A 12,722-nucleotide genomic window follows, 5' to 3' on the forward strand; every position below is an offset into this window, starting at 1 on the left:
TTTGAAGGGCACTCCGCACAAAAAAATGTTCATAAATGAAGACCATTTCCACATGGGCTTTTATATTGGTGTGTTGTAACTTTTTCAAAATCTCTTCTTACTGCTTATTAGTTTATCCCTTTGATTCATATTATATACGGTGTTTTAACTTTTATATTTAGTTTAAAATAAATAATTATTTATGTAATCAAGCATGTATTATTACTTTTTTCAAATTTACCTTTATTTCGATAAGTGAATTATTACAAAAGCAAAAAATAATATTAAATTGATAGTATTTAATTAAGGATTAATTTAGTAAAAATACTTCTTACCTTTTAGAGGTGAGTGATTTCTTAAAGGGTGTACCCAAGCTAAAAACACCATAAAATATGAACCGGGGGAAATACCTTTTAAATTATTTGTCCTTAGACGGGTAAAACACCATATCATATGTTCCTCTAAAATTTTGCTTTTTAAGCGAGATTGCATGTGCTTATAACTACAAATAGTAAAAATTATTGGATGGTGTTGTATAGTGTTGAAGATGAAGGTAGCATTACCATTCAAACTCATAATCTCTTGTTTGATTAACTAAAAACTAATCCTTTCAAGCATAAAGTATATATGAAGAACTAAATTGATTCTTGAGTCTCATTTTAATGAATTTAGGTCATTTTTTTGAATTTTGTCTAAAAGTAAGGTTAAAACCCACATTTAACTTAGCATAAAGCCCCGAAACATAAAATAAATGAGTGAATATTTAATAAATATTAAAATATATTTATTTCTATCTATAAATAAAAATTGCATTCTCACAAAATCATAAAAATACGAATGATCTTTGCCCGGTTGTAATTATCATGTTTATAGAATATCGAATCACTTGCGTTCCTTTGGTAGTGCTAAGTTTTCTACCAAATTTGCTTCCTCATAAATATTTTTTTCTTTAAAATTTTTTCCAATTTTATGACAAAGAAACTTTAATAATTATGAAAACTTATCAATAAGATATATTTAACTTATAATTACATTAAATTAATTATATAATAGACAAATGTGACCTTAATTATACTGATTTGATAAACTTTACGTACTATTTTTATATCTTGAATTTGGTAAAAACAATAATCTACTATGACTGACAAGATATATATAAGTTTCAAAGAAAAGATTTTGCGGTCCTTAGTCAAGGTCTAACTATCTGGTTGTGAAGTTTGACAACCAAAAGGATTTGTTTTTCCACATATGCCCTTACATTTTCTTTTTCTTACTTTGCATACCAAAGTGTCTTTCCAGTAAATAAAAATACTTCCAAACCCTTTTCACATCACATAGCCCCTAATATCAACTTTTTGTAGATAAAGTATGTACTATTAACTCTTTTTATGTCTTATTTTTATCCCTGCTTTATTCCTCTTTTACTTAAATGGTCACAAATAATATGAGAAAAGGACTAAAATAGTACATTATCTTTAGGTTTGGACTTAAAACCATATATGATCTTTTACATGGAGTATTAATAGTCCATTATGTTTGCATAAGTGGTGCACTTTTAGTCAAATCCCAGATATTTTGTTAAAAATTTAACGGAAAAGAGCAAAAATGCCCTTGAACTATTAGAAACGACCTAAAAATACTATTCATTCATCTATTTTGCTAAAAATACCTCTCAATTATACTTTTTGGCTCATTTATGCCCTTTGACTAACGGTCAACACTAAATTTTAAAAATAAATTACACATGGCATTTTATTATTGGAAAATTGATAAAATGGTTTTTTAGAGAATTAGGAAAACTGGATTTTTTTAGAAAAAAAAAAACTGCAAAACTGGATTTTTGTTAATTAAAATATCTGGAAAAATGGTTCTTTTTTAAATCAGGAAAATTGTTTTTTTTTTTGTCCTAAAATTTTTAGATTTTCATGATTTTATTTTTAGGATACTTTAAAAAAATGGAAAAAGTGGATTTTATAAAAATTTGGAAAAAATAATTTTTTTTACAAAAAGTGTGGAAAACCCATGTTTAAAAAAAATAAATCTAATAAACTAATTTATTTTTTTAAAATCTAGAAGAAAATTATGGAGTATTAGTTCTTCACATTTACTTAAAAAATTCAGCTTTTCAAATTTAAAATTTTTAATAAACAATTCAATGTTCCATATTTAAAAAAAAAAAAAAAGTTTTCCAGATTTAAAAAATTCCACATTTTTTAAGAAAAATCCAATCAGTATTTATTTATTTTTTTTAAAAAAGGGGGCTTACCATATTTTTTTTTTTTTTAAAAAATAGTTATTCCAGATTTTATAAAAATTCAATTTTTTCAGATTTAAAAAATCGGACTAGTAATAAAATGCCATGTATAATTTAAATAATTTTTTTTTAATTTAGTGTTGACCGTCAAAGAGCATGAATGAGCCAAAAAGTTGAACTGAGGGGTATTTTTAGCAAAATAGATGGATGAAGGATATTTTTAGACCTTTTCTAATAGTTCAAGGGCATTTTTGCTCCAGTGCTTCAGCCTCTCTAGCACGCCAATTCCACTCCTCTCTCATTGTTTTATTGTATTCTCAACTGAATCTTTTGTTAGGGTTATTTGAGTAATGAAAATCATCATCATCTAGTTCACATGTCCTACCCATTGCTTCAAATATGTTTGCTGGGGTAAAACATGTAATAGAATCAAGATTACCAAATTAGGTGTATAATGTCATGATAACTCGTTTTAAAGTGAATACTAGTTATTTGTCAATTATGTTATATATAGTACTGCATTTTTTGACCGTTTTATTTGAATTTAATTCATATTGCACAACATTTCAATGCGCAATATAACATGATTTGACAACACATCATGGTTGAAATTACAGCTTTTTTATGACACATAAAGGACCGATTTGACAATACAATGATGCATTTTTTGACCGTTTTATTTGAATTTAATTCATATTGCGTAACATTTCAATGCGCAATATAACATGATTTGACAACACATCATGGTTGAAAATTATAGTTTTTTTATCACACATAAAGGACCGATTTGACAACACATCATGCATGCCAAATTCAACTTTTTTATGACACCCATGCTTGGTTTGACAATACATCATGCATGCCAATTTCAGCTCTTTTATGACACATAAAGGAAGTTCGATTTAACAATACAACGCTGCATTTTTTACCGTTTTATTTAAATTTAATTCATATTGTGCAACATTTCAATGCACAATATAACATGATTTGACAACACATCATGGTTGAAAATTATAGCTTTTTTATCACACATAAAGGACCGATTTGACAACACATCATTGATTTGACAATACATCATGCATGCCAATTTCAGCTTTTTTATCACACATAAAGGACTGATTTGACAATACAATGCATCAAATGACGAAAATAGTGGCTATTTATAATGAGAACATTTCAATGCGCAATAGGGTTCATATATGAATCTATTTAATAAGAATGTTGGACGAGGTAAAAACTCATCCATTTCATAAGTTTAAGTCTCTTAAGTCATTCAAAAAAACCTCTCTTAAGTCATCCAAAAAAAAAAAAAATCAAACTTCATACAAAAAATGGCTCAAGATATTCCATCAATTAGGGTTTCACTACATTGGGATGGTATTATCCTTGATCACAATAGTGCAGTTCGTTACAATAAAATACCAAACGTTCATGTTAAATGTCTACTTGAAATGTCTTATGAATCACTAGTCACTTACATACATGAAAAAATGAACATTAGTCCGTTAGTATGAAATCTCTATAACGAAAGTAGATATTCACAATCAGTTTCCCATGGTATAGTGTTTTATGTTATGCATTATATCAATAATGATGATTCTTTGAGGGATTATTTGAATGCGCCAGAAGAATATAAACATTTAGTCTCCATTAATGTTCTTCAGATGGCATCCTCCACATGCTTACCATCGATATTGTTTAAGGCACTTAAAGTCTAATTTGCAAACAAAGTTTGGAAATGTCACTGTAAACAAATTGATGTGGGGGGCTGCGATGCAGCATCAACAAAGAAAATGGGTTGCAAAAATGGAGCTGCTAAGAGAAGTGAGTGAAGAGGCATATGTTTGGTTGATGAAATTAGAAGTTGAAAAATGGACGCTTTATGCTGATGGAGGAAGGAGATGGGGCATGCTCACAACGAACAGCTCGGAGTCTTTCAATAGACTCCTCATATCTACTCGAGGACTACCTGTCACCGCAATGATAAGACTAACTTTCAAGCAGGTCGTGGAGCGATTTGCGGATAGGATAAGGCAGGTCAGAGCCATATTAGCCGAGGACGGAACATGGATGTCAAAGCCCTACAAAAAGATGGAGCACCATAGAAGAAAGGCAGAGGGTCACCAAATGACCGAGTGTGACGTTATTCAACGAGTGTATGCAGTTAGAACCGGTTATTACGACGGTAAAGGAGGAAATAAACATATCATTACTTAGCGTACAAAATCATGCACTTGTGGCAAGTGGCAAACATCCCACATGCCATGTTCTCATGCAGTCAAGTGCTTTGAGAGAATGGCCAGAAATGTAACTGATTATGTGGTGGGGGAATATAAGGTCGTAAATTACCTTAAAGCATATTCCGGCCACTTCCATCCCCTTGGTAATCAAGCTTATTGGTTAGCCGCGCCATTTTCTATGGTTGCGAACAAGAAGCATATCCGTAAATTGGGAAAAAAATAAGCTAACCCGTTATCACAATTAAATGGATGTTAGCGAAAAGACTTACTCTCGCAAGTGCTCAACATGTAAGCAATTTGGGCATGATAAGCGTTCATGTGGCCAAAACTTCCGTGGTGGCAGCATATCTGGAAGTAGAAGAGTGTCTGGAACTTGATTTTTTTTTTTTTAAGTCTATTGTAATTTAATGATGTATTTCATTGCTAATGGAATGAAATATTTTTCAATTATTATAAACCTCTCGTATTAGATGAATTATTTTTAAATGTTATATTTATTTTTGCACATTCAAAAGGTGCGGATTACACAATACAATAACAAAATAAAAAAGACATAAAAGAAAAAAAACCTAATACAAAGCAGAGTAATTTTTTCTTTTCTATCTTTCTTGAACCGAAAAAGTATTTTCATAGCTTTGGGAGTAAAACAAAAGAGATTAATCAAAACCCTATAAAATATGACACTTAGACCTAAATATAACAAGTTTTCAAACTTACTTCGGAGCATTTTACAACCCCTAAAAGGACGATCCAAATGTATATGTATACTTGATGTAATGAGCCGATATTATTGTACGCTAAAAAATAATATTAAGTTTTATATAAAATATTTATATTCCGGTGTTTTGAAACGTGACTAATCTTCGGTCAAAGTACGAAAAAAAAAGCTTAATTTTGAGTTTGATTTCCAAAGAATAAAGATTGGGGTAGGGGGGAAGAGGATTTCATGCACAGATTCTGTGCGTGAAGCCTAGTTTGGTTTTTTTTTTTTTTTTTAAGGGTTAGTTTGGTTCCAAAAGTTAATTTTTGGGTTAAAAAAGTTCCGAGTCCTGGAAAAAAGGAAAGGGAAAAGGATGTAACTGTGTTACCAAGTGATCAGGTCCTCAATCCCACTTTTACATTTGCTTTTTTATAACGCTTAGTAACTTTTTTTAATAATTAGATAACTTAGTAATAATTAGAGGTGATATAGTAAAGTTGTTATTTTATTTATGGCTCCTTAAGGGGTGTGTCAAGTCAATACAGGAAAAGTAAAAATAGACGGATGGTGTACTATATTATTAGTGTTGAACCAGTGATATTGTTCTTCTTCTTCTTTTTTTTTTTTTTTTTTTTTAACCAAGTGATATTGTTCGCAAGATCAATTTGCCTCTTTTTTTCTAAGTTAGATTGTCCCCTGTCGAAAAACATCAATCACGTACCTTATTTGCGGACGACTTATTACCCCTATTTTTATTTGAACTGGAACTATTACCTCCCTATTAGATCCAGACTAAACATAAATTAGGAAATGGACTACGCGCTCTGCATCACTTTAACCTAAGAAATTCAAGAAAAGATGTTAAGAACATCGTATTAATAATAATGTGTTGTAAAATAAAAGAATAGGATTAACACAGAGAATTGGCAAAACACGAGGGAAAGAGAGATACTAAAACTTTTTATATTTCCTCAAAAGGTAGAACACCTTTACGGAATGAAAAATCATACATGAGTTGCAAAGGTTGAGCCTAAGTGAACCGTTTATTGAATCGACATCCAAATGCATCGATGTATAACACCTTTTTTCTTTGAGAACCTTTTTTGGTTTCTAAAAGAAAACGAATCATTCATCTGTTTCAGTATTATTAGATGAACTTGAAAAGGAAGAAAACAAGAAAGATCAAACCAACTGTTATGCCCTGTACGCTTTAGTCGAGTCCACTTTCATGTTTTTAGTTGTGCAAAAAATGTGTTTGAGCTATTCGAAGATTTTGAATGCTTGAATGGTTTTATGGATGCTGAGGAGTGAAAATAAATCGTTTGGAGTTGGTTCAAAAGGAAAATGGGGATGATGCTAAAAAGCGAAACATATTTAAAAATCCACAACTTGTAATATTGAAATAATTTAGCTATAGCTCCTAAAGAAAAATTCTTACTTTTGAAATCAAGTTTCATTGTAAAAGATTCATCATCAAAACTTTCCTAGGAAAGTTGAGACTATTTTACTAAAGCTGCACAAATATGCAAAACGATGCGTGATATCAACAAGCTATTCTTAAGTATAAATAATTGACATTATCCAGATAATGGAAGAAACACATCATGTGCTCAATTGGAGTATACCCATTTTTCCACTTGAGCAGATATATGTTTAATGACTTGTCACGCAGTCGCAAGTAGGTCAATCTGAGCAACCAGAATTAAGTATAAGCAGAACGCTTAATTTTACATTGATGAACTGTGTGTTAAATATACAGGAAAGAGTACATCTTGTTGAGAGAAGGGAAACAAGTCATAAATTTTAACTGAAATTCATAAATAAAAATGGGGAAGCACTTCACTTGATCAAAAAGGGAGAAGAGATGAGTGATAACATGGAAATCCTTGGAATTCTGCCTGTGGAAGAGCTACAGCCAGTACAAATTTGCATGCTGCACTTAATTTCAGGTTGACAGATCTAGGTTATACCGATTCTGAACTTTGACAAGTTCTTTCGCATAGTTCTCTGGAAAGACAATAGGCCCTTGACAGTCAGTAACTGTAACTTTCAGAAGAAGAAGTTGGAAGAGTCAAAGGGAAAAGAATAACTAACAGTCCAAAAGCTATTATCAACGTTTTTTTCCTTTACAAGATTTATGATTCAGATACCATTAGTGCGATGCGAGAGTTGCACAGGAGGTGCATAAAGAATGCAAAGATAGATTAAGCTGCACTTCAGTCATCAGGCATGCTTGATTTTGAGTTGTTAAATTATTACTAATTCAACAATTAGGAGTTTCACCAAGTTAATAGACTGGTGCTCCCAAATTTCTTGGGCCAAGTTAACTGTGCTCCTTTCTTTTTTGATTTCTAAACACGATAAACTTTCCCTCTATTCCATACTTCAATGCCGTGACACCAACCCAATCAATATCAGACCCATTTCTATACCAATAGAAGGTCGAAATTTTGCAGCGATCTTGGACCTAGTTTAAGAAAGTAGCAAACTTCAAATCTACTGCAGTGCGCTAGGCAGATCATTATAGGATGTTTAACCTGGACATGTAGGATAGAAACAACTAGGTTACAACTTAGGCCATGTTGCATTGGTAGACTCAAAAACTGATATGTAATATATGAGTAACATAACTGACAATGAATGTTTGGTTATGGTGGAAATACTCTTCCCATTTACCATAGATGATAGGAACAGGTTCGTAAATTGGGACCACACTCAAGAAGCTGATCTTTCTTTTAGCATCAAAATCTGAAGTTCACAAGCTCTATGTTGGGTGGACTCTTCAAATCCTTGCCGCACCTGTGTCAACGCGACATGGGTGAGGATGTGGGATCCACACCGGATTTGGTCAACTCAACTTGGGTGCTTTGACTACATCTCTAACCGAGAAGTATAGATTGAGTGGTATTTTGTTTGATTTTGGAGGTTTACGTCATATATATAGAGAGATAATTTTATAAAGTATGATAATGCTATGCTATTATACGAGATATATTATGAATAAAATATTAGGCTTTTATAAAGAATTAAATTTTATTAGCTTTAGTTCAATAACTTTAGTGAATCTATATATACACTTTATATATGTCATAACTCATAATATACATTAATTGGTTGTATCCCAGCATCCATTCCTCATACGGATCCATACCCCCGAATCCTATAAGTTATGTGATGAAGAGTCCGACCTCTAGATCCGCACCTGTATTGGGTACCCGCACCCCGAGCAACATAGTACAGGTTAATATGGTGATTATAATACTTCTTCACTCCATTGATAACCCATTATTAATATAAGTGTGCATTGACAATCTTCCTGTTACCTATCACCAGATGTCTGAACTAAAAGCCTAAGAAATTAAACAATTGAAACTGCAATCAGCACCTCCCAGAAGAGTAACGCAGGCTGTTTCCTTTATGTTTTGGTTAATTGGGTTGGAAAAAACAAGGCATAAAGTTATGGATCCCAGAGAACCCAACAGAAACGTGTGGTTGATCTTTCTAGCAGAACTCTAGTACTATGTTTTTCTGACACGAGAACAAAATCATAGGCCATTTGGTCGTGCTTGAGACTTGGCCAGGACTCTAAACATTGATAAACAACAAATCACACTCTTAATAGGCTTTCATAAATGTGTTTGCCAATGAGGGAACTGCATCACTAATTCTAAAAATTAAATCAAGGGGTGCAAAATGTATTACCTTATCTTGAATTCATTCGTTGGATGTCGGTGTCACGAATAAAAGAAAATCACCCTTCTTTCCTGCTAAAACCAAATTAGCCAAATCATTTACTAAGTTAGAAACATTAAGTCAAACGATCTAACCCTAAAAATATGAAAACAGAACAAGAGGGAGCATGCAGCAACAAGCTTTGACAACTTTTTCACAGTAAGAGAAAAGTAAAAGATGAGAGGAAATACTTTCTCTTTCTTCGATCAACAGAAGCATTTCTTGGGTCACTTTTAGCAAGACCAGATCCAGGAGGGATGGCATATTGCATCGGAGAAAGAGCTGCAGCCGTAACAGGTGAAGGAGCAGGAGGTGGAGCCGCTACACTTGCTGGTGGCAATGCAGGTGGAGCAGAAGTTGGTGGCTCAGGAAGTGGCCGTGGCAAAATATGCTTCAACCGGTTGTTTCTATAGTTCTTCCAGAAATAAAATTGCTGCCTATGTGCCACTTCCTAATAGTTGTTACAAACATGTAAATCAGATCCTATCACAGATTTATGTGCCAGAATTTAGGTTGGCAAACAAAGTTAAATAAAACAATAAGAAGTGAAATGAGATGAGCAGTCCTCGGGGACAAGGATTAACTTAGACAACCTGACTAAATAATTACTCCCTCCGTCCCAATTTAAGTGTCTCATTTTCCTTTCTGATTTGTCCCAAAAAGAGCGCCTCTTTCTATATTTAGTAAGTTGACAATTCAAACACCATATATAGCAACTTTAAAACTACAAAATTCAAAGGACATTTTAGTACATTACACACATCTTTAATTTAGAACCACAAGATTGAAAAATCTCCCTATATTTCCTAAACTCAGTGTCCCTGTAAAACTAAGACACTTAAATTGGGACAAAGGGAGTATAAATTTTATAGAGGGAGTATATATTTCATATCGAGAAGCTACGAGAAATTTAGAAAATGAAATAAGGAAACTACTAAGACGATGAACTGACATGTATTATAAAGTGCTTTGGCTGCATTTTTTTTTTACCGTGGAAACTGTTTGGCTGACAGTCTTAACTAACTAAAGGGAATGGCAAAAGTGAAGGAAACTACAATAACACATGATATAACTTTTTACCTTGTTGGCAGGATGCGCCATTGCATTACGAAATGTTGGATTTTGGAGGAGCTCGAGAAAGAATAGGCAGTGCGGATACCTGTGTTAACATCAAGAAAGGAAAGAAAGACACCAGTAATTGATGATAACCATAGTAACAAAAAAAGGAACACAGACCAGTGAACTGTGTCTAAAAAGTTGCAGAAGTAGCAAGAGGATACAACTATTATCATTTACGAATACTACAAACTGACTTACATTATAAACTTTATGTACTCAGGCCGTTGCCAGTATTGAAGGTATTTCAAGTACCCAATAAAAGCTTCATCTTCAAAATATCTATTCTGAGCCAAATCTGCAACAGAATCAATACAAACTTAAGCACAATAAGTCAAAAAGGGGATAGAAAAATTGAATCTTTTGCAGCCAAATTTTACTTGTCCTATAGAACCACAATGCATTTCACACACTTAAAACACAAGCAAGAAGAATCAATCATCCAACAGCACATACCACATGAACTCACACAAAGATTACAAACTAATATAATTGGTCAAATCCCCAATCATTCTCCAGCCCTTAGAGAAATACCCACAAATTCTCATGCTTTTACCCAATACCGAGGATAATATCTTTAAATACCCCCTCCGTCCATTTTTAACTGTACAGGTTCGACTTGGCACACCTAGGAACAACAACAACAACAACAACAAGCCCAGTATAATCCCACCATGTGGGGTCTGGGGAGGGTAGAGTGTACGCAGACCTAACCCCCACCTTGAAAGGTAGGGCGACTGGTTCCGAAAGACCCTCGGCTCAAGAGAGGAAAACAAGACAAAAGGTCAGATAGGGCCAAGCATATCGAAAACAATATGAAAACAAGGAATAACAAAAGCGAGAAAATCATGGTAGAACAGTCCGGAAAGAAAGGAGCATTAACTACTATAGATAAATAAGGTAATTAAAGTACAACTACTCAACAAATATAAGCAAAGAATCAAATGCGTAAAATCAAATGGCAATAAACAAATGAGCAAAACTACAACTACTATGGTGAAAAGATAAGCCACCTAGCCTTCTATCCTAATCTGAGTCCTCCACAACCTCCTATCTAAGGTCATGTCCTCAGTGAGCTGAAACTGTGCCATATCCTGTCTAATCACCTCTCCCCAATACTTCTTAATCGCCCTCCGGCCTACCTCTCCTGAAACCGTCCATAGCCAACCTCTCACACCTCCGCACTGGAGCATCTGTGTCTCTCCTCTTCACATGCACAAACCATCTCAGCCTCGCTTCTATAGCACACCTAGGAACAATAAATAAAATGACAACTATTCTATATCACCCCTAATTATTATAAATCACCTAAATAATTGAAAATCAATCAAAATACTTTAAAAGTTGTGCAGCGACTAACAATTCCTTGAAATTTTCAACTCAATAATTAATAATAAGGGTAAAATAGGTATGAAATGGTAAAGTATCTCCTGATTTTTCAAACTGGACATCTATTTTTAATATACAGGACAATTAAAAATGGACGGAGGGAGTCATAAAGAAGAATCAACCATCCAACAGCATATAATATGAACTAACACAAAGATTACAAACTGCTCCATCCGTCCCAATTTGAGTGTCTTACTTTTCTATTTCGTTTGTCCCATAAAGAGTGCCTCCTTCTATATTCAGTAAGCTGAAAATTCAAAAGTCTCATTTTGTTCCTTAAACTTTGTGCCTAGTCAAACTAAGACACTTAAATTGGGACGGTGGGAGTAATATAATTGGTGAAATTCTCAATCCTTTTGAGAAATACCCACAAATTCTCATGCTTTTACTGAGGAAAACAGAGAAGTAAGAAATAATTACAGTGAATGTAAGTGGGGTTAGCGAGACATTGAACAAATTCAAGTTCAAGTAAGAAACGTTGGCGCCCATCATCCGGATCTTTATATACTACCCTTTTCTCCCTGCAAAAAAAAAATAAAAAAAATTAGTTAATTAATGTCAATTGATTTGACCAGAAGATCCCAAAGGAGAGATGCATACGGTGATTGAGCAGATTCATCAGTTTCTTGATTCGAAGCCATTCACTAAACCCTAAACTAATGGAGACTTAATCACACTACTTTACTCTCTGTTTTGCAGTGCCGAGAGTTATAATGGAGGACTAGGTTTATATACTGGTGAAGCAAACACAAGCCTAGCTGAAATTTCTAATGTATATCTTTTTACGTGCTTATGATTTTGGAAAAGAACCCCCTTGTTTCGGTATGATATGACAGCCGTTTAATAAAAAAAAAAAAAAAATTAATATCACAAATTAATTGTAGGAACAATACAAAAGAAAAAAAAAATACAACCTTGCAAACTTAATAAATTAGTATTAATCACCTTTCTATATTTAGAAATAATTTAACTTTACCAAATAATTTACAGTCAAACAAATATCTGAGGCTTATTTTGGATTACATATTTCAAAATCTTTCTTTATTTCTTAAATTTTGTGTCAAGTTAAAAGAGAACAATCTTTTTGGGACAAAGGGAGTAGCTTTTATTACAACCTATTTGGACAAACTTTTGAAATTTGCTTATTTGAATAAGTGATTTTTGTTAAAAGTATTTTTCAAAAAGAGTGATAGTTTGTATTTAGCTAATTAGTGAAAAAAATACTTTTGCTGATATTGAAGTAGCAATTTATGATTGGCCAAGATTTTGAAAGTGTTTTGGGAAAAATGACTTTTTTCAGTTTCTAAAATAT

At 32.9% G+C, this 12,722-nt stretch overlaps 1 protein-coding gene across 8 annotated transcripts; it reads right to left on the reverse strand.

The window, feature by feature from the left end:
• Positions 1-6,882: 6,882 nt before the first annotated feature.
• On the reverse strand, positions 6,883-12,216 carry LOC132052701 (mediator of RNA polymerase II transcription subunit 31). Of its 8 annotated transcripts, none has more exons than XM_059444389.1 (7): positions 12,011-12,216; positions 11,831-11,931; positions 10,223-10,319; positions 9,986-10,064; positions 9,097-9,356; positions 8,876-8,937; positions 6,883-7,180 (listed from the first exon to the last, which is right to left on the reverse strand). In XM_059444389.1, exons 1-6 carry the CDS (start codon positions 12,049-12,051, stop codon positions 8,925-8,927), a joined length of 591 nt encoding a protein of 196 aa, XP_059300372.1. In that variant the 5' UTR covers positions 12,052-12,216; the 3' UTR covers positions 6,883-7,180; positions 8,876-8,924. The 8 variants fall into 8 exon arrangements, with proteins under 8 accessions (XP_059300372.1, XP_059300338.1, XP_059300380.1 ...); XM_059444355.1 differs by having other exon boundaries at positions 8,876-8,940; positions 12,011-12,214; XM_059444397.1 differs by lacking the exon at positions 6,883-7,180 and adding an exon at positions 7,187-7,640.
• Positions 12,217-12,722: the final 506 nt, after the last annotated feature.

This window comes from Lycium ferocissimum, chromosome 1, assembly GCF_029784015.1.
Source record: "Lycium ferocissimum isolate CSIRO_LF1 chromosome 1, AGI_CSIRO_Lferr_CH_V1, whole genome shotgun sequence".
NCBI lineage: Eukaryota > Viridiplantae > Streptophyta > Magnoliopsida > Solanales > Solanaceae > Lycium > Lycium ferocissimum.